The sequence below is a fragment of the Gopherus evgoodei genome, chromosome 5, assembly GCF_007399415.2.
Source record: "Gopherus evgoodei ecotype Sinaloan lineage chromosome 5, rGopEvg1_v1.p, whole genome shotgun sequence".
In the NCBI taxonomy this organism is placed as follows: Eukaryota; Metazoa; Chordata; order Testudines; family Testudinidae; genus Gopherus; species Gopherus evgoodei.
Window position 1 is genome coordinate 132,918,671 of NC_044326.1, and position 25,484 is coordinate 132,944,154.

A 25,484-nucleotide genomic window follows, 5' to 3' on the forward strand; every position below is an offset into this window, starting at 1 on the left:
CTGTGTTACAGCAAAAACTGTAAAAGTCACAATTATAGATGAAGATATCAAGATTTACAGAACACAGTAACTCTCCAAATCTATTTAGTGGTTATTTTAAAGGGTTCTAAAAACAATCAATTCATCATAAAAGAAACAATATTTGTTGATAGGATTTATGAAGACACTACCACATCAGTGACACTTGGTTCACTTTTGGAAGAGTATCATTTCAACCAAAAGGGCTAGAACTTGAAAAACAAATCCTTGAAAAAAATCCTACAATCTAAAAAGAACCTCAGAGAGGATTATTGAGCAGCCCTAATACATCTGTTGAGATCAAATAGTTCATTTAACAGATTTCTTTCAGGACAATTCATTTCGTAAAATATAGTTTCAAAATCCATCTTCAAATGGATATGGACTTTAACAACAATGAAACAAAAACTGTAGGAAAAAGCTTAGCCAAAAATATCAAGTTTATTCATTCAGAAGCTACATAGACTAGCTAGAATTTGACAGAACATGTTGCCTTTACAATAATTTCTCACTAGTTTCCTACTGAGAAAAACTCACCATTTGATGCTGATGAACATGGAGGCAATAAACTAAGTGGGGAAAAATGTTGTCTGTTAAAATTAGCAGCTGAAGGTGCTCCACCCAGGGGTGGCCCAGGTGCATATATCTGACTGCCGGAAAGGTTTGAGGCAAAGTTACCCAAATGTGCAGAAGAAGGTGTTACAGAAGCATACGGTGAATCCATACTGACAATACCTATGAAAGAAATTGGCAAAGGGTTAGTCCTCACTGAAAGATGGTTCTAATTAACATCTGTGTAGGCAGGAGACAAGGACAATGGGAAAACATTTGCATCAAATTAATTTCTTCATCAATCACAATTCTTTGACATTTTGGTTAATTAGCCAAGTCTTTTTAGCTGTTCTCTCCATTCACACAACTACAAATAGGAGCTTGGATATGGTGTCTGTGTGTGTGTCAGAGGAGTGAGGAATTAAGTAGTTCTGAAAGGTTTAAAACAACTCTAAAATAAATGAGTAAATGAGAAAACAAGTATGCAGCAGTATTGAAGCTGGATACAAATGAGTAGTAAGAAAGTAAAAGCCCACCCTCCTTTCAAAAAAATAAAAAAAACTTTTCAAAGGGGAAAACTGAAAGTAAAATAATGCAGGACAATTTTCAGGGGAAGAAAAATGACTGGAAAATATCAGTTGAAGAGAAAATGTGAAAATAAAGACCTAAAGGGAGTTAGGCAGTAAATAGGGTGGGAGTAGAGAGAGACTGTTCGGAAATCTTTCATACTTTTTGTTGTGAGAGACTTAATAAAAATGATATTTTATATTTAAAGACATAAGTAACATTTAAAAATTATGCTTGATTTTTATGTGGAGGTCTTGAGTATAAATGAATGCAATAACTAGACTGTAAATAATCCTGTAACTAGCTACCAGCATAACAATCTAGCATTTTCCAGATACTAGACAATCATTTTTCTAGTCCCAAACAATATAGGTTAGAAAGATTTAGGTAAGTAATGCAGACTCCATCTGGCACAGGGAAGGTAAAGCTGTGATTGTGTTTAAAATTCATGAAGTATTTCTCCATTCCCCTTTTCGTTTATTAAAGAAATATTTACTATATGTTCTGAGATCAACATGAAGCCATGTCATCAAATTACGGAAACATGGCTCCAGTTATACAGTGGGAAACAGTCAACTATCCAAGGTAAGAAAATTTACCAAATAATGAATTTGCAAGAATTTTTGCATATTGGGGAACTTTTTCCAAGTTTTGCTGGATGAAGAAAGTGAAGAATAAAATCTAAGAAAGTTACTGTATTTATTAGAGCTGAAATAGTTAAGGACTCTTGTCTCTGCCCCAATATGTATTTTATTTTCCCTGTCCTTGTATAGATTAGACAGCAATGTAGATCAGACAAAAAGAGGGATCAGGATTTGAACACGCTACCTGCCAGGATTGGGTAGGAAACAGTCCAGGGAGCCAGAGAGCATGTGCCCATGCTAACCATACATTTATGAAGATTTAAGACTTCATTTTAAAAGATTTTATCCATCGTGGCTGTCAAGATTACTTTCCTGTGAACTAATGCAGTGATATCTTCCTGACTCTGAAGGCACAAAGCTCCAGTAGCTGCTGCTGCTCATACTGGTTCTTTTCCGGAGTAGTAGTTATGAAACTGACATTGCTTGGTTAGTGTCACTGTTCCGGGCAGCAGTTAAACAGGTCCAAATTACATGAATTTCACTCAGTGGTTCATTGGAAAGCTATGGACAGCAGTAGAGGCAAGGACTGAAGCTAAAAATTAGAGGCACGGACTGGAGCAAAGCAGCAGTCTCCCTTGAGAGCAGCCAGGAGCTTGGGTTAGGAGTACAGTAGGTGAAACTCCCTGAGACAATAGCAAAGAGGCTGAGAAATGGCAAGGACATAACCCTGTACCTCTCAGCATAAGCCAGCGTGCAGGGTTAAAGGTTAGCACCCTGGGAGGAATCCTACCAAACATTCTCCAGGAGTTAGGAGGGCTGGGACTTCTCACAAGGGTTTGCCCCTGAATCCCTTCGTCTATCTTTTGTAAATGCTTTTTGTAATTTTTTTCAAGCCCTGCTAGCAGAGGTTTTAGAACCCTGTAAAAACCACTCCAAACCTACTGTATTCAATGAAGGGGGAAAAGTTACGAAAATATCCCCCAAAGTCCGTACAGGTAGTTTGAACATCCAACCAAGTATGAAGAACATAACACTTTAGATTATATTTCATAGTAGGCTTGTGTTTGCAGGTCCACATTAATGTAATGGCTTTCCTCAAATCCACACCTGATGTTTACATCCACTGACATAAGCACTGGGGCATTACTTTTTAAGGTCTATTGCAACTTGCAACTAATACATTACGATGGATGCACTGCACAAAGCTATTGAGAATCAGGGCCTTTGTGTGCTCTGTAGTATGACTGAACCAAATACCAAGCACCCCCAAATACTGCTGTGATATTCATTTATCATAGCTCTATGAAGTAATATAGCTCATGGACCAGCTGTCAGCAGACCTCAGACTCCAGTCTGCAGCATGGCCTGACAAAGCAGCTTGCATTCTGGAAGAAGGCTATAAAAGTCACTGAGCCCAAACAGAGAAGTGTTAAGAAAGAAGGAGTAGTTTTTTATGGTGTTCTCCAGGACGCCTATCCCCTTGAGCGTCAACTAGTGCAACACTGTCCAAGAGACCTGGCTCAGAGCCTCCTTCCCCCACTTCCATGTGTGCTAGCAAGAGGGGAGTGTGTATCACCTTGATTCCCCAGGTGCCAGCAGCTATACTATTCTCCACAGAGTATGGATAGGCCACTTTACACTTCTCCCCAGTGCCTAGCTGCAAGTTAGGCTCCCTGAACTCTGCTGCTTGACTTCATGGAACAATGAGGGACCACATTCCTTATAATCCAATTAACTCCCTGCTAGGAAAGCTGGCAAATAAGCAACAACTCCAGCCAGACCCAATAGGGAGACTAACGAAGTGCCAGATGCCTAGCAGCAACAAAATGGCAAATTCTATGACAAAAATACTGAATTCCATGGGATCTTGGAAATATGCCAAAGTCCCTGGCATCACTGTCCTGATTGAAATGAACTGGGCAGTCCAAACCCTTTCATTACTACTGTCTTAGACCCTCTGCTAACACAAGAAGATATCAATATATCACTTTTCTTTAGAGGCACATTTTCAAAGTTATCTTCACAGCTAAGAACTAGATTTTTTTTTCCACACACACAAAAGCTGACATTCTGAGCACAGCTATTCAGCAAAAAGGTAACTTCTAGTGCTGTGGAATACATGGGATACTATTGATATAAATGCAACTCAGATCTGTCTCACTAAAATACCCCTCGCTATTCAACAGGTGATAACAAGGCCTACATATTGCCAGATATTTGAAGAAGACCAAACTCTCTCAAATTATTTCAAAATCAACGGAAGTTACCTAGTGCACATGAATAGGTTACAAAGTAAAAAACAAACAGCATCTCTCTATTCTTTGGTATTAATAAATAGAAACAGATCAAAATTTACAACTGTTCTTCACTTCTTTAGTAAGTCATTGCTATACTTTTCTCTTGAAGGCGAAACACTACATACAAAACCACATCTTGAGTCCCTACACACTGGACAGAGTCAAAGTACAAACAAACTATGTATTCCATAGTAAGTTGCTGCTCTGAATTCTGTGACAAAACCCTGCATGAGTTCAGCAGACTGGAAATTCTCCTGGAGAATCACGTGCATCCAAAAATGGAGATTTTTGTTGAATTAACATGAAAATGAATAATAAAAATTAGTGAAGTATCCCTTGTTTATATATTCTGATTTTAAATTCATTTTTAACTGTGTCCTAAAGTTTCAATATGCTACAGATTTATATATTGGCTATGCTGGACTACACTACAGAAGTTGGCAAGGGATAAAGAGGGAGGTTTTGTCAGATAGGCAGTGACAACTGAGCCTTTTGATACCTCAGAAGTTGTGGTAGATGGATGATTCTGTTAACCGTTTCAGTGTTGATAATTTTAACATGCTACCATTTCAACTGTCAACTCTGTGGTTTACATGCAATACTTCAAATGAGATGAATAGGACAGTTCCCATCTCTCAGAGATAGTGTGTCAGGCTGCATGCACACTCACGAAGACAGCAGTACATTAGTTTACATTCAGAAGGTATCCTTGTAAGGGCTAGAAACATAATTCGGGTTACAAATGAAATCTTATACTTGAAAGCACAGTTCCACTACAAGGGACAGATTCAAGAGCAGATGAATTACGGAATACACAATTCATTTAGTATACAGAACCCTAAAAGAATAGGCAGAAAATATTAAGTGTTCCAAAGTGCAGGCATTCAGCTGAGGACACCACACACACACACACACACACACACACACACTTACCTGAGGGACTTGGAGCTGGCCTTTGTAACGGTGGCCTAAAACCTGGAGCTTTGGAAGTATCAGACTGATGCAAGGGTTCTGAGTTTGGCAAAAACGAAGACTTTCCTGATCGAATGGACTCTGGTGTTGTCTGAGATGAAACTACAGATCCACCCCAGAAGGCATGAGCAGAAGTGGAACTGTTCTCAAACAATGTGCTAAAGGGCCCAAAAGGCAAAGTAGCACTGAAGTTAGTACCCACAGATTTGTTTGCTGGATGGGCTGAATTCTGAGAAGCAGTTTGTGTATTTAAGGTAGAAGGAAGCTGCACCGAAGAGGGAACACTGTGGGGCCTTTTAATGTGATTTACATTGAGGATTGCAACAGAACAATTCTGCACGGGAGCTGGAGTCTTGTGACCAGTATTTGTTCCATGGGCAGGTGGTTTGATAGCAGGGGTTTCCATTTTTGCTGGAGGTTGAGTAGATCCCATTGATGTCTGAGGCAAGGGATAGGTCATGGGGGCATTTGTCGAACCTACCACTGGGGCAGATGAACTTGTTACTGCTGCTAAATTTGGAGGTACAACCATTCTAGGATCTGGTAGAGGAACCTGAGGTTGCTGGGGAGGAAGTCTTGCTTCTTGAGAAAGAGATCCTGGAGATTGCTGGTGAGCAGGGTGCACTAAGGAACTCCCAAGAGAACTAGCACTCAGCTGCCCACTGCTGGCTAAGTTACTTGTTTCTACTACTGGTGGACTAGCTGCTTCCTGGTCAGAGGAAGATGCCCCTTTATTCGGAGAGGTTGTTACACAGTCTGAAGGACTGTTTCTAGAAACTGCTACTGGCTGAGCTGGTGGCGAAGGGGATGATGGGGATGAGACAGGGTAGTGTTCTTTGGCAGTAGGGATGGGGTATGTGGCATTTGTAGGTGCTGTACTGTTGTTACTAGCTGTGGTTGTGATTGTAGTTGTGGTGGCATTAGATGTTTTCACAACTGTAACAAAAAGCTGCCTTCTGACTGAAGGTGAACTGGGACTGCCGTTTGTAGATGAAACGGGCACAGCAGAGGCTGTTGAACTTGTTGCAGTTGTCAGACTAGTAGTCAGAGAACTTGTTGAATTCACCTGAGAACCGCTGCTGTTCTGACTGTTATGGCGAGGCACCATGTGAGGTTTAGGTGAGTTAGTAGCTCTTGCAGGGCTCAAAGGCCTAACAGGAAAAGGACCCCAGGTAGACTGAGCAGGTGGAAAAGTACCTCCAAAGTGGGTCATGGGCAACCGAGGTGGACGGATTTGTTGGAAAGTCTGAGCAGCAAGTAAAGCATGTGCAAACTGTGGAGGAGGATACGCTAATGGAAGAGAGACTGGAAAACCAGGCCGTACGTTATTCACTGGGTTCTTGACAGTTTTATGTGTGGGTGCTGAAGAAATTGCAGGCACAGTGAGTGCTGTGGCTGTTTGAGATGTTGACTGAACAGCTACAGTGGTCACTTTGATTCCCATTAGTGAATTGTTAACGGCTGTAGTGGCAGCAGGTGTCGACGACCCTGTTTTGGAATTTGCTGCAGAACTTTTCAAACGATTCTTTGGAATAAGTTCATCAATTTCCTTATCTGGATCCTTAATCAGAGCATTGATCAACTGTGTTGCTTGTCTTGTTGATTCTGTGCCACCCCTGTAATAAAGAGTAAAAGGAAGGGAGGAAAAATATAGTTATTCTGATTTAATTTTTACCCTGAACTTTTACACTATGTAGCCCAAATGTCTGCTTTGAGGTTGTCAACCATCCTCCTACAGATAAATTCAAAGAAAGATATTTTATGTTAAAGGAAACTAGATGTTTAGCTTCATATGTAAAGAACTGAAAAGGTTGGAATACCAGTGTCCTAAGCAACGAAGGCATTGCATAGTCCACAAAAAGTAGTTTATATCTCCTTACTTTCTGCCCACAACTACAGAACAGAATCAATATTCCCTATTCTGCATGAAAACATTCTTTTGGTTCAAAAGCACAAACGGAATAGTAACATCAATTATGCTTCTCAAATGATAGATCTTTAAAATTGTTGCTCACTTAGAAATCCTGCAAGAAAAGTGGTCTATTAAACCAAAAATTACCCTCTAAAATTCATTCTTCCCATTCACTTTATAGAAATTATTCTTTTTAAAAAGTAGTTAATGATGCCAAACCAACTTTTTACCTGATTGTTATTATTCTGTCCCCTGTTTTGTCTTTCTGTTTGTCAATGTCTATATGTGCTCCAGTGAACTCCCGGATGGCATTGATGTTACATCCTCCTCTTCCAATGACTCTGGAAATTACTGTTGATGGGACAGAAACCTTCTTTGATCTATGCAGAAGAAAAAAGTATTAAGGGAACTAGAGAAGTTTTGATGATCTGAAATAAGGTGAGGATTACCAGGAAGCTTTGAAGTTTGAGACAGATCCTGAGCTTGTGTTTCAGAGGAGAAATTTATCACTTCTACTCTCAAATTAATACATTCATTTTAACTGCAAGACGGGGAACAATGAAATAAAAATGTTCTGTCAAAAAAGATACATAAAAGGGGTAAAACTACTGGCATGTTTCACGTTGTATATGCACACATACCTTCTTACAACCTCCTTCCATCCTTCTTCCCTCTTCTGACCACGTTTTGGGCTAGCTATGGTTAATTTTCCATTTGGAGAAGAAAGGGGAGAAGGTCCAGATTTTGTGCAAGTGGACAAGGAGTTGCTGGTTACTTCACTGATAACCTCTGACAACCTTTAAAAAAAGAATTTGTTGCATTTAGAGAAATTTCTTCTTCAAACTCAGTGTAAGACACACACCATGTGGCCATTTTTCTGTAGCCTTTGGGCACTAAGCTTGTTAGGAGCTTCAGCATTAGAAAATCATAACTTGATACAGTTAGCACATTTCTGCCCAGATACTAAGTGCTCTAAGCACAAGTGATCATTCATTAAATATACTTAATGTACTTATGCAATAAAATATCTTAATGGTATTTTAGCAGCTAACTAATAGCGAATTTGGTTTTGCTATTTTTTCCCCCCTTCTGCTGAAAGCTAGAAACAGGTTCACTGCATCTGAGGAAAATGCAGAGCAATAAACTACCTAGAACACTGGAGAAGCAGTATGTATATATAAAAAATAGAAGTATGGACTTCATTTTTTCCTCTTATGTGTCTAATAGGATTAGGATTAACCAACCACTATGAATTTGTGTATATGGCATTTTGGAATGCATCGAGAAACCATCTGAACTTTTAGAACCACCAATGTAATATCCACTGGATTAGGTGCCACTTGAACTCAGCAGCACTGTACCTGAAACCTAGGCTAAAATACTGCCCTTTCACTTGCTGGCATTGCTAAAAGACTAGCCGCTAGTCATGATACCTGTTGCCAAGAGACCACTGACTATACTAACTCTGAAATAACTTAAATGCTTCTGTCTGGGAAACCACATATAGCAAGACAACCCACTCGTTAAAGATTTGTGGGTAGGCTTCATGCCTCAGCCTACTGTTTTAATATAAATCATGATCCAAAAATGTTTTGGCTCCTCATACAATATTTATATTCATATAAATAGAAAAGCAAGGACATTTGTGCTCTTATCTATTTAATTCTTGTAATTTATAAGACTCTAACAAGGCTATTAAAAATAGGTCTTGAAAATCATTTTCAGCAGGAAGTTCCAATTATTTTATAATGGGAGTTCTTATGTATGGCCATAATAAACTTACTTTATTGATGATTTGCCAGAAATTGCTTTCCTCTCATCCTTTGGAAAAGTGACAAGTACTGACGGCTGTTTCTTGTTGCTCAGAGCGTTAGTGGCTGCTGTGGAAGAATGACTGTCACTTTTGTGGCTGCTGTTGCTATTGCTGCTTTCGTCACTACAGCTGGAAATCCTCATGTTGTCACTGTCACCACTTTCACTGGTACTGCTACTCTTCGACTCGCCATTGGCTTTTTCTGGTTGACCATAGGAGATTGGGAGTTGATCATCAAATAGAATCTGAACATTATCTGGGTTAATTTTGTTTTTTCTGCTTTTCCTCTTGGAGCTGGTTGTGGTGATGGTATTGTTCCTTTTCCCATGGGAACCTGCTAAAGTAGTCCAAGTGGCAGATATACCTATGGTGGTTGTAGTGGTGGCACTAGGAGGCTCCATTAGGACCTCAGGCTCATCTGATTAAGAATCAAAAAAATTACTACAGCATGAGGAATTTTGCAATTTGTAACCCTAAAGTCACACCGAGCAAATCAGGCAATTTACTATTAAAATTTAGTAACAGTCTTGAATGACTCCATGGGATAAGCCAGTAACTGCTAAGACATAAAAATAATGCAGAAATTGTTATAATGCCATTATAAACTAATGGTATGCGTGCATATTGCACTCAGTTCTGGTAACTGCATCTCCTAAAGGATATGGGGGTTCCAAGAGTGCTAACAAAAATGATTAAGGGTGTGGAAAAACTCACATGAAGAGAAAGTGAAAAGACCGGGTTTATTGTTTGCCTTTGAGAAGAGACATGATACAAGCATACAAAATAACAGACGGTGTAGAGGAGTTAGACTGGTAACTTCTGCTTACCATTTTTCATGATACCAGAACAAAGGGATATTCAATTAAATCAAAAAGTGGCAAATTCAAAACTGTTAAAAGGAAATACTTTCCCATACAAAACTCAATTATCCTTTGGAACGCATTGCTACAAGGTATCAGAGCCCAAAGGATTCAAAAGGATTTGACATTATTCAGATAACAAGAATAGTGGGAGAGTTATAGTAAATATTAAAAACACGAGAGTTCTGGAAAGGATATAAACTCTAGCTTCTCGACAAAGCCAATCACTATGTACTGGGGGCCAGGAGGAAAGTTTCACTGTAGACAGGTTATCCCATACTTGCTTTCTGAAGCAGCTGATTATGGCCACTGTCAGAGACTGCGTACTGCCTAGATAGACCACTGGTCTGATCCAGTATAGCAATTCCTATGTTTAGTAAAATTTAAAAGTAATGTTAGATATAGCAAATATGGATGGACTACATAAAACTTTCTATCAAAGTACTGATAAAAAAAGCTGCAATCATACTGGGAGTAAAAAATGACAGGAAAATATTAAATCTATGGGAAACAGCAATAAGACTACCTTCAGTTTTCAGCTTTTCCTTCTCTTGAGCAGCTTGTAGTTCAAAATTCTCTTTATTTTTTGCTTCTATTTCTTCTAGTTTTCTTCTTTGTTCTTCCTTTTTCTTTCTCCGTTTCTCTTTCCTTTTCTCTCTTTTGGCAGCCAAAGCCAGCCTCCTGCTTTCTTCCCTCAGCTGTAAGTCAAGAACATTTTAGGAGTATGAGAGTATTGCCAGTTGATAAAGAGGAACCGTACACCATGTTTGGAAGCAATGTGAATGCTTCAAGATTACTACTATTTTACATTACAATTTGCAACTGTGAAAATCAAACATCTAATTTAAATCAGTTAAATTATGTTTAGACATCAAAAGGCCAATATTTTCCACTATGGATCTCGATTGTACATTTAACACTGGTTTCATCTGCTGAACTTCCATTGCTGTTAATGGAAACTCTGCACATATAATCAATACATATTGCAATGGAGAGGAGAATTTTGCCCTATATTTTAATCTTCAAGCGTGTGCATGTGAAAGCACAAGCCAAATCAAGAATGCATGAATATTACCAAAAATAATGAAGTTAAACCATTTTCAATTAGAGTGAGATGGTAAAAATATATGCTTATTAAAAATGCTGCAACTAATGTGGCACTGGAAGCTTAAATCAATACAGATTTTAGATCAAATATATTTGTGCTAATGACACCAGGTACAGACTCTTCATTAAGCTCAGTTTGTACAAAATAACTTTCTGCTTTATATTAATCTTTTTGGGAAATGCTTATACCAAGAAACAGTGTCCGTACACTTGATATGCAGGAGGTAAAGCATACTCTGAGACAATCAATATTGTGCAACAGGTTTTCTGTTTGTGTGCCATCTACAAACTATAATTACCTTAAAATCATAATCATATATAATTACCTTTTCTTATATTTGCACAGATTATTTTACAATTCTAACAGAAAAAATAATCATATCAGGAATAGCTGTTTGAAGCACTTTCTCTACCAAAGACACAGCAGTGAAGTTTTGGCCACCTAAAAGGTGGATTTTATGGTGGCTAAACATTCACTGGCTCCTTTTTTTGGGTAAGTATTTCACACAGCTCTAGCCCAAGAGAGAGAATGTGTGTGTGTTTGTTTTTAATTCGAGCCCAGACTTGTACAGTTTCTTCTGATGGAGAAGACATTTTGGTCACAGAAATGAAACTTGAAATGAAAAGGGATTCCTTACCTTCTCTAAGTCCAGCTCTTCTAAAAGAATGCTTGCATTTTTGTTTGCTTCAGCAGCCTGTCTATCTTTGGCTTGTACTATTGATTCCATACAAAGGTGGCACTTCTTTAACATCTCCTAAAATGACAAAGTAAATCAATCTTCTGTCTGAAAACATAAAATTCTGTAATATGTATTGTATTTGTTGACAAACTTATATTTTCTAAATGATACGAGATTTAGAAATTTACAAAATTAGTACTGGTATTTTGTATTGGAGACATATTGGTACAAAGCATTTTAAAAATATTTAAATATTTTATTATTTTAATTACTGGTGATTTAACTGCTAACATGCTGTGGAAACTACAGAACCTTATTATGGAAGAAGCAGTCTGACACACACAGAACCGCAGCTACCCAACTGTCAACAAAGGGCAGTTTTGTGGTGATATTTCAAGTACTATCAGAAAAAGGAATAGTGTTTTCTTCTCTCATTTTTTAATTTAATGCTTACAAAAGGTTTCAAAGCTCTGGAGACTGAAACACTCTATGCACTGAATGGGTGGAACAAGGCCAGCAAGCTTGTCCACACCACTCCACTTATGTATCTCAATTTTGCCTTGGATGGACAGCCACATGCTTGAAAGAGTAGTTCAGTTTCTACGTCTGCTCAATTACTGGCTTCATTGCTGAGTCTATTAGGAATTTGATTAGTAAAAATGATTATTGTGGACACGTGCCCTCACTTGGAGGACTGTCACAGAAGCTGAACCAAGGCTCTGGAACTATTTGGCTCAAGGGATAACTACTAAGTTCATAATGTTCAGGTCTAAATGCAGTACCCCTCTCCAGCTTAACTTTCCTCCAGCAAGTTCCTCCATTCCCCCTTCTTTATACATACTATATTACAGTAAAGCCTAGTGTCCCTAATTGGGTGCCAACTGCGCTAGGCACTGTATTGTCCAACAGAGGACAGTCCTTGCCCCGGAGAGTTTAAAATCGAAGGCTGCTGAACAGGATAAAACAGGCTGATGAAACAGAAAGGGAGAAAAGGGACTGGGAAGCTGAAATAATAAAAGAAAGTTGGGAAGGAAAGTAGATGTCACAGCTCTAACCAAATAACCCACCAACATTCTCTCTCTATCTCCAGCTAAGGAGGAAGTCCTTGGGAAGTTCTCAGATACAGTGTGATGTGGGGCCATATCAATATTTGGATGAATGGCATTAAATTCTTGCAAACTCACAGAACTTTGCCGGTGAGGTGAGGGGATGGGGGGAAGAAGTGCCATGGAGAGTGCTGTCTCCTCACTCATGTCATCCTCCAACACTGCACAGCCTGAACTTCAGGGAGGAGATTTTGCAGGGAGTGTGATGATGGTGCAGGGAATCAGTGATACAGTGGAAACACTGTGTACTACCACCGCTCTACTTTTCTCATGATCTACTTCCTGCTGATGCCTTATTCCTTTTGATACCTGATGCCATTTGCCCATACCAACCTGGACCAGAGATGAACAATGCAAGAGATAGAACTTTCACAGCAGGTCAGAGGCTCAAAAGATATTACCACTCCCCTGAGAAGCAATTACTGAATATTATGGAAATTGGGAAGCCATTTATGCAAGATAAATGGATAGCAATTCAATCCAACAGCAATTCACTTACTCAACAGCAAGCGTCAACTTCAGATACTTAGTTTAAGCTCAGAACAGCACTGGATCCCAAAAATACTGAACAGCATAAAAGGAATGCTTGCTTATAAAACAGAAATGGATAATATTTTACTGTTTGTTTACAGTTCTTGTTTACTGCATTTAATCAACATCAGGAGAACAATCTTTCAACTATGTTTAAGAATGGAAGACTTTTGGAGCTCCACTGTGGTTATATGAATATAATCAAATGTCACATTGGAAGTGTTAGAATGTTATATTTATTTTTATGGAAAAGACAAAATAAACAAAGCTGCCTTCTGTAATAATATTTAAAAATGCAGTAGAACTTCATTGATCTGAGCAAGTGTCTGGGAAATTAACTGAAAATTAGCAAGTAATTATTGGCAAGTTGCGTTTACTGCCATTTTCACAACCATTTACTGTAACTTGTACTACTATTACAGTATTTGGATTTTCAATTTTTACCAAAATAAAAACATTTATTTTGAGAATCATGGTACACTTGCTTTGCCAGTCAAGCAGATGCTCACGGTAAATTCTACGCCAACCTTGATTATTCATACTTAGAACTATTCTTTTAGTAATACTTTCAGTCTTACCACATTACACTACAACAATTCCCTTACCTTGTCAGTGATCGTTGCTATGTATCGCATACATTCTGAATCGGATGGAAACTGGTTTACTTCTTTCACTAGATAGCGCACTACCTTTACATGACCCTGAAAATTTAATTTCAAACATCAGGTTATTTCATAGCAAATTAATTGCTCTTTTAAAGCACTATACCAGGGGTAGGCAACCTATGGCACGCGTGCCGAAAGCCGTACACGAGCTGATTTTCAGTGGCACTCACACTGCCCGGGTCCTGGCCACCAGTCCGGAGGGCTCTGCATTTTAATTTAAATTTTAAATGAAGCTTCTTAAACATTTTAAAAGCCTTATTTACTTTACATACAACAATAATTTAGGTCTATATTATAGACTTCTAGAAAGAGACCTTCTAAAAACATTAAAATGTATTACTGGCACGCGAAACCTTAAATTAGAGTGAATAAATGAAGACTCGGCGCACCACTTCCGAAAGGTTGCCCACCCTTGCACTATACATTTGTCAAACAGGGCTGTCATGGAATATCTTGTATTAATCAATAGCTCTGTTACTCTTTCCTCTCCTTCACACATTTTTTTAGTTAAAAAGTTACTTAAATTATTCAAGTATTTTTGGTTTTGGAATGTCAAATTCAACTTTTTTTCCTCATTTCAGACACTTCTTATTCTCTTCTCCATGATCAAGAAGAAAACCCTTGATTTTAAAATGTGTGGGTATTTACTAGTTATTGTGGAGAAGTGGTTTCTTTTGAAAAATGTATACTAGTTATTTATCTTTGAACTATACTATTTGCATCACATGTACAGTAGTCAAGTTTTCATAATTCTAAATCTTTTATCTATACAGTGCAATGTGCTATATCATCAATAGGATGCATGAAGTCAATGGAATAGAAAATTGTCAATGGGAGAAAAACACGGAGCCAAAGTCAAGATGCTTATTTTCCAACCAAGTACAATGGTTAATTACAATATTTATCTTGTAACAAATAAACAAGGCAATTTTAATCATTTTAACTTGATAGAAGTCGGTGATCTAGAGTAGCTTAGAGATTGACTGGTTGCTTACTGACTGATTTATGGAACAAATCCACTGATGGTATGTATGTTTCTGCAAACAGAGCAGTCTATCCTGGGACTTTCATCACTAGTTTCATTTTCTATTACATATCATCATGGGGAGAGAGGTCTCCTACTATTAAGATTACATGCAAAACAGCCTCAGCAACCCTCCCTTGATTCATGCTGAAACTGAGTATCTTGCATGCAATATCTTGGCTAATGAGGTCCTGAAAAGTCATCCAAACCAAAGGCTTCATTGATAATCAAGTCATAGATGGTATTAGCCACTAACATTTCATTTACCAACATCAACTGAAGAGCAGGGTTCATGACACCCTTCTCTACTGAGCAATTCCAGCAAACCTATGCAATACTAATGGAACAGATATTTAACAGTTCAAACTTGGCTTATACCTCATTAATAACGTATTACTGCCAAGCCTTCTCTTGCTCATGAGAGATCCAAGGGATCAAACTTTTGCCTTCACGTCTTTCCAGTTCCATAGGTGTCCATAGACTCTACTTCTGGCAGTAACCAATAATTTAAAATGCAATTTTGTATACTTATATTTGCAAAGTAATAGTTTACTCATGTCACACTGGGTCCCTGTGATGGGGTGTGCTCCCCATACTGGCCCTATAAAAGCTGATTTAGGCCAGGTAGGCCCAAGCAGCTAATTAGGCAGAAAATGGGGGAGATTTAGGCTGGAGACAGCTAATTAGAGAGACACTCACCTGCAAAGGACAGGTGGGGATCCTACAAAAGGAAATTGGAAGCAGAAGGGGCTGCTAGGAAAGTCTGGGCAAAAGGAGATATGTTTGGGCTGGCAAACCCAGAGAGTGGGAAGGCCAGGAAGGTAGGACAGGGCTCAGGAAAAGGCAGTAAGGTCTAGACAGGAACAAACCTTGACTGCTGGCGAGAGGGTCCCTGAGCTGGAACCAGGAGTAGATGGCAGGCCTGGGTTCCCCAATCGGCCACTGGGAAGGTGGCACAGGCAGTGCATAGGAAGACTGCCTGAGTGTGTTTGTGGAGAATAGATTTCCCCCCCAAAAGAGGAAACCATAATAATGGCCTAGCCAGGGGCTGAATGATGAAAAGGCCACAGCAGCTCTTGGAGCGAGAGACAGCTGCAGATAAAGAGGGTGTGGAGGGACAGCTTACAACCACAAGGAGAGGTGCCAACCTGGTGAGTTATTCCTCAGAATGGCCAGGAGGAAGGCCCATCCTAATGGTGACTGGAGCACGCTGTCATAGTCCCAAAGAACCGGATAACTAAGACTGTAACCCTTTCCCATTAATGTTTCTGCGACATGCTGGCAAAGCATAAAGTTGCATAGGTGATGCAAATACCTATTTTTGTGGGTTCAAACGAGACCCTCAAAATATTTATGTAAGTTTTTCATTTACTCTTTTAAATATTGTGATAATTAAATAAGAGATTTAGTAGATCTAATGTACCATGTTCTGATTACCATCGCACAGTTACATTTACAAAGAAATAATATCTGAATAAGGAAGGGAGAAGAAAGAAAAAAAATCCACATTTTACCTTTCGAAAGGCTGCCATCAGAGGTGTTATCTTTCTGTTATCAGCAGCATCCACATCTGCTCCAGCTTGTACCAGTAGCTGGACAACATCGAGATGTCCACCATTTGCTGCAAGCCATAGTGGAGTATTCCCCTTCTTATTCCGTACATCAATGTGACCTCCCCTAAAAAAAGCAAATTGTTTTGATCAAAAACTGAATCATGCTTTGAGAATAAACAATACACAGGACCTGTATAATTAGTTAATTACCTATTTCAACTAATCTTTTAGCACTAAAATACTGTATTTTATATATGTTTGGCATGGAGATGCTCCAGTTTCCAAAATTGTTTTTTGACCTTCTGAATCATTATAATGATATAAATATTTACAATACACAAGCCAAAAGTCAGTATGGTAACCTGAGAGGGTGCCAGAAATCCAGACTCAGGAGCTATCTCTGAACCTTTGTTTCTAACTGCAGATGTATCTCAAGTTGTGGTCAGTCTTATAGGAGGGGCTTGCTGACAACTGTTTCTATATGCCTTCTGCTGGTATATTCATGAACATGCACTGTTATCTACCTTGGAAATGGCGGCTAATGGGAGAATATTCACAGTAACAGTGAATACTACACAATGGAGGGTTCAAAAGACACATCCATCAACAACAAAGATGCAAGGAAATATTGAGAGGTCTAAGCCTGGTGAGGAAGAATACAAAGTATAAGCTAAAATTACACAATGTTACATGGCCTGTGAACTATAGAAAAGCAAGACAAAAACATTGAGGAGTCCAGTGGCACCTTAAAGACTAACAGATTTATTTGGGCATAAGCTTTCGTGGGTAAAAAACTCACTTCTTCAGATGCATGGAGACATCTGATGAACTGGGTTTTTTATTCACAAAAGCTTATGCTCAAATAAATCTGTTAGTCTTTAGGGTGCCACCGGACTCTTCGTTGTTTTTGTGGATACAGACTAACACGGCTACCCTTCTGATAAAAGCAAAACAATGAGCATTCAAGACCCTTTAACAGCATAGCTTCAAATATGGTACCTGCTAATGAGAAGCTCACAGAACTTGTAGTGCCCTTTGTCTGCTGCTATGGTTAAAGCTGTATCTCTCGATGAGGGCACTGGAGGAGCATTAACATCTGCACCTTTGTCCAGAAGAACTCTGCCTACCTCTGCATACCCACCCGAGGCAGCTTCCATTAATGGTGTGAGACCAGTCTAGGTTGAGTAAGCAGGGGGAATAAGAGAGTTAGAGGGGTTTTTTTGTTTTAAATAAAAGCCAGTAGTAACTTCAGCTTGCAGTAATACGTTTTCAGTTCAAACATATGCATTTCCATCATTACCTTGCAAGACACGTTTAAATGTTACCAACATTTAAAAGGAAAAAATAAAATCACCTGCAGCTGGCCAAGAGTGTGGACCATGCACTGTGTTATATTTTGGAGATTAAACATGCTTTTGGGGACAAATCCTGGACCTGCGCTTTGCAGCACAAAGAGGTGGAGAAGCCCCAGCTATCATTTTACTAGGCTCTTTACACTAGCCCAACCAATCTTGTACAGGTTTGGGCATGAGGAACAGGTAGCAAAGATGGGACGTTCTGCTGTGGAGCTCATATAAACAGGTTTCTGCATGGGGAGGGGAAACCTCAACTGCTGCAACACCTGTAAGGTGTCAACTAGGTTGGGCGGGAGATAGCCAGACAAGTCTTGGAGAGGAGAAATCCTATTCTAACAGCTGGTATAGAAGCAGATCCTGTGAGTTTAACTCTTAAGTTATGTTCCATTTAGTGGGCAGAGGGAACGGAGGCAATCTTTGACCTGATCAAACCTATCTTCATTCCTTGGTTGACAGCTCCATTTCAATGCTGTCTGCCAGGGACACAATGTGGTAGGTCAACTGACATAGCTGGCTGGAATATTGACTGTCAGCTGAAAAGCCTTTTCTCTACTGTGAGCCTCCACCCCAATGGCTGTCAAATCTGGCAAGGAGAGGAAATGCTAAGTGAAGTCACAAACTCTGTCCCTGGTAGGGAGAGGGATTTGATGGCTGCAGTTACTGCAGAGCTTCATTTACAGGGAGCACACCTCCGGATTCCATTTCATCTCCATGGCTGTGGAAGCCAGGAAGACTGTAGCTACTCAGTCAACGAACATGGGTTAAGATCAGCTTTTAATTTTTAAAAATATGAAGGTCTCAAGAAATTTAATATAAAATGATTAAGTGTAAGATTTATCATTCCGATGTTTGTCATTATCTGAAGATTAAATATAGCTCCAGAAGCTAAAACAAATGTTTTTATGTACTGTACACACAATGTTTACACACAGACATACACCCAAACCGTAACCTTAAAACAAAGATATTTCTTTTCTTTTAAATAGCTCTATTAAAACTCAGCCCCTTCCTTGTTGGTTTCAATAGGTGTGTGCACAATCTATAATCATATAGTTACTACATAGGAAATACTTACTTTCCCTTAGTTGACTTCCAAGGGGGGAAAAAGTCACATGAAACATAGAACTAAGTTCTTAGTATAAATCTGCTTAGCTGAAAGACACATATCTCATCCTGTTCCTTACCTTAGCTCTATGCTCGACATTTGCTTTTCTGTCAAGCAGTAGGCTAACCACTTCAGTTCTTCCTTGGAAACAGGCCAAAGTCAAGGCAGTATTCCTATTGGTCTCTATCTGAGCATTAATATCAGAGCCCATGTCCAACAATAGCTTAACAGCAGCAGTGTGCCCATTCATAGCTGCCAACATTAAAGGAGAAATGCCCAGTTTGCTACCAGTTCTGAGGGGGAAAAAAAATGAACAATTTTAATTTTCATTATCTTTGAAAAGAGTGATAGGAAAATTAGAATGTGAAAAAGGAAAGTTCCCAACCTAGAAGTTATTCAAGTTGAAGAAGGCTGATAAAAGCAAGATCTTCTATAATGTTTGCATTTGTAGGTATTATGTACTCTACTTTTAAATTATTAGTTGTCGTATGAGGAAATTACTTTTTAGCAAGTTAAGAATTTTGTTGAGTCATGCAATCTAAAGATCAGGGTTATGTACTTTTTCACCATGAAAGAAATTATAAACATTTTGAAAAGAAAGATTAGTTACCCTTGGTAATTCTGAGGTTATTACTACTAGCAAAAATGCAGCTCAAAATAGAAAAAAGTGTATCCATGCTAAACCTGAAAGTTTCCTTTTTCTAAGTAATGAGGTCACAAATCTATTACAGCAGCAAAGAGTCCTGTGACACATTACAGACTAACAGACATATTGGAGCATGAGCTTTCGTGGGTGAATACCCACTTCGTCGGATGCATGCAATCTATTACAGTAGATCTCTAATCTACCTACAGCACTGGAAGCGGAACCAGCCCTGCTAACTCAAGATGGATATTAAAGTAATGTACTGCAGAGCATAACAAACTTTGAAACATACTGACTGACCCAAAAGCCATATTACACTTCTCAGCATGTTACTGTAAACCTGCCAAAGGGAGGCCATATCTGTTGATCTTATTACTCAGAGAAAGAGAGTTTTCAGGTAAGGATGGATACATTTTCTCATTCTCTCATATGAAGGTCCACAGGTCTGTTCCACTGATTTTAATTACTGTATACATCTAGGAAGGGAGAAAGTGATGTTACAACTCTATAAATCCTTTAGTAAGGCCATTCTCTACTACCAGAAGACAAAAATTGGGAGCACCTTTCTCTCAAAGGAGAGAGGGTTCAATTTGGAAAGCTGTAAGGACATACTAAGTGATGACCATGTGGTCCCCTAGGAGATCTGCCCATGAGGCCTCTACCGCTCTTCAGGAAGAGTACTCCAACATTAGTGAAAAACACTTTTTGCTTGGAAGATGACAGAGAAAAACACCGCATTAGTCACCACTGAAATATTCTGTGGTTTTCTGCCCATTTAACATAGCATGTACTATGTCTCTATAGAATGCTGGATGTTTCTTGTTTCAAAAGTATCTCTACTAGCAGATGGATCAAAGTCAGTAAGAGGATTTTCACCATAACCCAGAAAGGAGTGCTATGTTTTTGCTACCAAGCTCATGGAGAGATGCTGGAAGGAAGGAGGAGAAAGGAACAGGAGTTAAAATGGTATGGGTCTTCAAAAAGCATCTCTGAACTGTTCCCGTCTAAAACTGGGCAAAAACTAAAGCAATGTAGACTGTACATTTCTTTAAATATTGTATCAAGATTAAAAGCTTTAGTTTTTGTTTCATACAGTCACCAAAGTAAACTTTTATTTTAGATTTAACAAGCAACTATAAAAGCAGGGGAGTAGGGATGAAAAAGAGAACTTGCCTAGAATTGATTTCTGCACCCGCATTTAGTAGGATTTTGATGATGTTCACATAGCCACCAGAAGCAGCTAGACTTAGAGGTGTGTAATCAGAAACGTTCCTGTGCTCTTTGTTTGCCCCTCGAGCTAGCAGCAGCTCCACCACCTGCAATGTTACAAAGTAAGTTACTTTTGATTCTCTTCTTAAAATTGAAAACCTAACTGGAGAAAATGTTCTAAATGTCTGAATACACCAAAAAAGACATGTCTAGAAAAAAAAAACAGTTATCTGTATTGCAAGCAATCCTTTTTAAAAGAAAGAACTTGAACTCTTCAACACCATGCCCCTAGCCTCAGAAAAACATTACGGTTGCAATTATTTCTCCTAAATTTCATGGCAATAAAATTTAAAAATGTTAATAAAATACATCACTCCACAAAGTTGACAATAAAATAGTTTCTGGCTTGGGTAATTACAAATTTGAGAAGAAAAACCCGAGTATGTAATGACATAGTGCAAAGAAAATTTCTTTGTGTAAGAGACTACACTGTCCATCTCCATTATATGATAAGCCCAGCAAATCACGATTTAAGAGTACTTCAGCTACCTATGCTATACAATTTTCTCCATCCCGACAGTGAAGCACTCTTATTCATAATCCAAAAGTGGGATGATCAGAGAGCAAATCTTTAGCTGAATATGCTAAACAAACATCAGTCATTTTCAGTCAGAGCGCTCAGGTGGGACCAAGAAATCAATGGTGTGCCATCACCCTATTTTCCCCAGCTACTCCACTGCACAAAACTCTCAGAAGCAGTATAGAATTGTTTCTTTGCTTCTGCACTGAAAGGACAGTTACCTGTTCCGTAACTATCAGAGGGGTAGCTGTGTTAGTCTGGATCTGTGAAAGTAGCAAAGAATCCTGTGGCACCTTATAGACTAATAACAGACGTTTTGGAGCATGAGCTTTCGTGAATGAATACCCACTTCGTCGGATGTTCCGTAACTGGCGTTCGTCAAGATGTGTTGCTCAGGAGTATTCCACAGTAGGTGTGCGTGCTTGCCACGTACACCAGTGCCAGAAGTTTTTCCCTTAGCAGTACCTGTAATGGGGGAGCGCCTCTATATCACGCTACAAGGGGAGCTGCACACTCCCCTCACCCTTGGTTCCTTCTTGCTGGACAACACTGACAGAGGGGAAGGAGGGCGGGATGTGGAATACGCCTGAGCGACATCTCGAAGAACGCCAGTTACGGAACAGGTAACTGTCCTTTCTTCTTCGAGTGATTGCTCATATGTATTCCACAGTAGTTGATTCCAAGCTATCCCTGTTGGAGGTGGGTAGGAGTTGACGACAGACTGGGATGGAGTACCGTTCTGCTGAACCCAGCATCAGCCCTAGATTGGGAGACGATCGCGTAATGCGAAGTGAACGTGTGAACCGACTTCCAAATAGCCACTCTACAAATGTCTTGGATAAGGACAGGGGCTACGAAGACAGCTGATGAGGCCTGAGCTATCATAGAGTGTGACCTAACGATTGGCAGCAGGGGAACCCCTGCCAGGTCATAGCATGTGCGTATACACGAGGTGATCCAGCGGGAAAGACGTTGGGTGGAGATAGGTTGCCCCTTCACCTCCTCAGCCGAGGCAACAAAAAGCTGCAAGGATTTCCGGAACTGTTTGGTCTGATCCAGGTAAAATGCCAGTGTTCCACGTACATTGAGCGTGTGGAGGTGGCGTTCCTCATTGGAAGAATGGGGCTTAGGACAGAGCATGGGAAGAAAGATACTCTGGTCCATACGGAAGGCGGAGACCACCTTCGGGAGGAATGCCGGGTGTGGGCGAAGCTGGACCATATCCCTGTGGAAGACCGTATTGCGGGCTCTGAGGTCAAGGCCCTGAGTTCCGAGACATGGCAGGCCAACATGATTGCTACACGGAAGGCCACCTTCCATGAGAGGTGAGACCAGGAACATGTGGCCACGGCTTCAAGGGGAGAACCCGTGAGTCATGACAAAACCAGGTTCAGGTCCCACTGTGGCACCGGGGGGGCACGGGGTGTGTCTAGCGTATGGGAACAAATGGTCAAGGCCCTTCAGGAAATGGGAGGTCAGAGTGGGAGAAGACCAAGTGCCCTTGCACCAGCAGGTGGAAGGCCGATATGGCCACCAAGTGTACCCTGACCGAGGTGGGTGCCAGTCTTTGGGTCCTAAGGGACAGGAGGTAGTCCAGGATAAACTGAAGATGTGTGGAGGAGGAGGAGGGAGACTCCCCACTCACTCCCCCACTTGGAGAACCTGGACCACTTGGCCATGTATGTATGGTGTGCAGACGGCTTCCTGCTTTCCAGGAGGACCCGCCTTACCTGCTCCGAACACCTGCCCTCTTCCTCGTCTAGCCACAGAGCAACCATGCTGTCAGGTGGAATGCGCCTGGATTAGGATGGAGGAGGCAGCCCCCATTCTGGGACAGCAGGTCCGGGCAAAGTGGCGGCATCCTTGGGAGGGCCAAGAGGTGAAGAAGGGTCCCATACCAGTGTTGGCGGGCCCACGCTGGGGCTAGGAGGATGACTCTTGGCTTGTCTGCTTTTACCTCTTGCAGAACTTTGTCAATGAGGGGGGATGGTGGGAAAGCATGAAGGAGTCAGCCTGACCACCGCAGGAGGAACGCATAGGAGATCGTGCTCCTCCTCATCCCGCCTCTGGAGCAGAACTAGGGGCAACACCAGTTCTGGCGGGTTGCAAAGAGGTCGACCTGAGGAACTCCCCACTCTTGGAAGAGCTGGTGAATGACCTCTGAGTGGAGCAACCACTCTTACATACTGTCCTGGTCTGGGAGGAGAGGCTCAAACTCAGGCAGAGACTCCCACAAGTTAAAGTCATATCTGCTCAGCGAGGCCTGGTGGTTGGCTCACCTGAGCTGGAAACTTGCCGAGGAATAAATTTATACCGAAGGAGTCCAGTTGTCTGGCATCCTTATTTTGGGGGGTAGCCGGGGGCTGACCTTGTCACGCTCTGTGGTTTACCGACTACCACAAGCGAGTTAGGTGCCAGATGGGAATAGAGCTACTCATGGTCCTTGGTCAGCACAAAATACTTCCTTTTAGCCTTCTTGGAGATTGGGGTCGGGGGGGGAGTTTGCCACAGGGTGTTGGAAATGTTGGCTACACTCTGGTGCGGGGCGGAGCCACACGGCCCAGTGCCCAGGGGGACAGCATGTTAAAAGAAGGAATCGGAGGGGCCCTCCTTTAGCAGGTTTTGGTGCACCTTAAAGTCCTCCTGAGGGATTGGTGGCAGAGGCACCATTATGGTGTCGTCCGGGGCCGGGGAAAGGGCCATCACAGAGCTGTGGGCCTTGGCGGGTATCGGCAGGTCGAGCCCCAGATCAGAGTCTGGACGCGGGTCCACCGACTCGTGGCCCGCCGCTCTGTCTCTTAGACGGCTGAACGAGGCTGATGGGGCCTGAGACACTCCGGCAACCGAGTGGACCCCCGTTTGGGTGGCCATTCCTGGCCATGGTGCCAACTAGCACCACTGTCCCTGCCACGGGGCCCCTTGCCATTGACCCAGCTGAGGGCCTGGTGGCAGTAGTTGGGTGGCTGGGTGCCCAGGCCAAGGTCACTGTCAAGCGTACGGTCTCATGGGATTGGTATGGGCGGTGGTGCCTGAGAATTCTCCTCCCTCGGGACCTGGACCTAGACATCGAGGACTGGTATCCGCCCAAAGTGCTACTTTGGTACCCACGATGGCCACGGGAGCGGCAATGCCCTGGTGCTGAGTCATTGTGAGGAGAATCCTGAGCACGACGTCTAGCTAAGTGGAACTGGAACGAGAACGGCTGCTGTAGTCGCGTCGCAAAGGGAATCGTTCCCAGAGCCTCTCTCAATGCCTGTGCTTGCTGGCAGGAGGCATAGAGGGTCCCCGAGACTCCCATGTGGGTGGTGACCGGGATGACCTGGTCGGCGTCAAGGGAGGGCGCAAGCAGCCGGATGATCGGTCGCTGCCCACCAAACGGTGCGGGGAGCAGCCCTTGGAGCAGGAACTGCGACCCACAAGAGAGGTCTGATGACACCCAATGGGGTCTTGCCCCGAGACCGGGGAGCTGTCACCGGCTGCGTGCCTGGAACTGGCAGACTCAATGTCTTTCACAGCCTGCATCATCTCCAGTGGTCGACAGCATCTGCACCGGCAGAGATGTGAAGGCGGACGGTGCCAGGCTGCTCTGCTCAACACGAGTCGGAGGCCTTGAGCCTGGGGTGGGGGAGGGGAACATGGGCTGCCCGATGTGGGACCAGCCTTCCCTCTTTCCTTGTCTCAGCGCTGCTGCGAGGTTGGGCCCTCTCCCTCTTTCTTGGAAGGGGAACAGTGCTGGCTGGTAGAGGGGGCCTTGCTACGCACCGACGATGCGGAGGCAGGTGCTGAGTACACCCAGAGTTCCTGAGTTGGGGCCAATGCCGATTCCATGGGGAGAGCACAGAGTCTAATGTCTCTCTCATTCTTGGTCTGCGGCTTGAATGACCTGCAGATCTTACAACACTTGCTGATGTGAGTCTCACCCAAGCAGTGGAGACACTCAGCGTGTGCGTCACTCCTAGGCATAGAACGGCGACAGGACTTGCACAACTTGAAGCATGGGGCACAGGGCATGCCCCGAGCCCACTTTAACGACTGAAGTAACAATCCAGGAACAGAACCACTAAGGTCGAGTAGAATGTGCCCCAGCTCTGCTGCAGCCTAAGTTCTGACTACTTTCACTGGCAGCTAGAAGGAACTGAGGGTAGGGGGAGTGTGCAGCTCCCCTTATAGTGCGGTATAGAGACGCCACTCTAAGGGTCGCAGCAGCGCTCCCCCAGTATGGGTACTGCTAAGGGAAAAACTTCTGGCACCGGTGCATGTGGCAAGCACGCACACCTACTGTGGAATACACATGAGCAACCACTCGAAGCAGCAGCAACCGTTATTGTAACTCTTAATAGAAGAGGTA

The 25,484-nt window shown here is 41.7% G+C and overlaps 1 protein-coding gene and 1 long non-coding RNA gene across 12 annotated transcripts in view; one reads left to right on the plus strand and one right to left on the minus strand.

The window, feature by feature from the left end:
• Positions 1 to 14,600, plus strand: part of LOC115652770 — a 30,242-nt gene extending 15,642 nt beyond the window's left edge. The window contains exons 2-4 of one of the 3 annotated variants that reach the window (XR_004000725.1): positions 7,197 to 7,340; positions 11,029 to 11,175; positions 14,438 to 14,600. This is a non-coding gene — a long non-coding RNA (uncharacterized LOC115652770). Of the gene's footprint in view, positions 1 to 7,196; positions 7,341 to 11,028; positions 11,176 to 12,452; positions 13,286 to 14,437 lie in introns of those variants that run through there. The other 2 variants (XR_004000724.1, XR_004000726.1) reach the window with 2 other exon arrangements.
• ANKRD17 (ankyrin repeat domain 17) overlaps positions 1 to 25,484 on the minus strand; it is a 118,100-nt gene that overhangs the window by 7,800 nt on the left and 84,816 nt on the right. For 7 of the 9 annotated variants that reach the window (XR_004000721.1, XM_030565208.1, XM_030565209.1 and 4 more), the window contains 12 exons: positions 20,521 to 20,663; positions 18,781 to 18,994; positions 17,241 to 17,416; positions 16,203 to 16,365; positions 13,605 to 13,700; positions 11,321 to 11,437; positions 10,102 to 10,273; positions 8,686 to 9,133; positions 7,544 to 7,699; positions 7,133 to 7,282; positions 4,952 to 6,606; positions 556 to 753 (listed from right to left, as the gene is read on the minus strand). Coding sequence is in view for 6 of the 9 variants with exons in the window: in XM_030565208.1 (XP_030421068.1) it covers positions 556 to 753; positions 4,952 to 6,606; positions 7,133 to 7,282; positions 7,544 to 7,699; positions 8,686 to 9,133; positions 10,102 to 10,273; positions 11,321 to 11,437; positions 13,605 to 13,700; positions 16,203 to 16,365; positions 17,241 to 17,416; positions 18,781 to 18,994; positions 20,521 to 20,663 (3,688 nt within the window). In the remaining 3 variants the exon portion in view is untranslated. The remainder of the gene's footprint in view (positions 1 to 555; positions 754 to 4,951; positions 6,607 to 7,132; positions 7,283 to 7,543; positions 7,700 to 8,685; positions 9,134 to 10,101; positions 10,274 to 11,320; positions 11,438 to 13,604; positions 13,701 to 16,202; positions 16,366 to 17,240; positions 17,417 to 18,780; positions 18,995 to 20,520; positions 20,664 to 25,484) is intronic. The other 2 variants (XR_004000722.1, XR_004000723.1) reach the window with 1 other exon arrangement.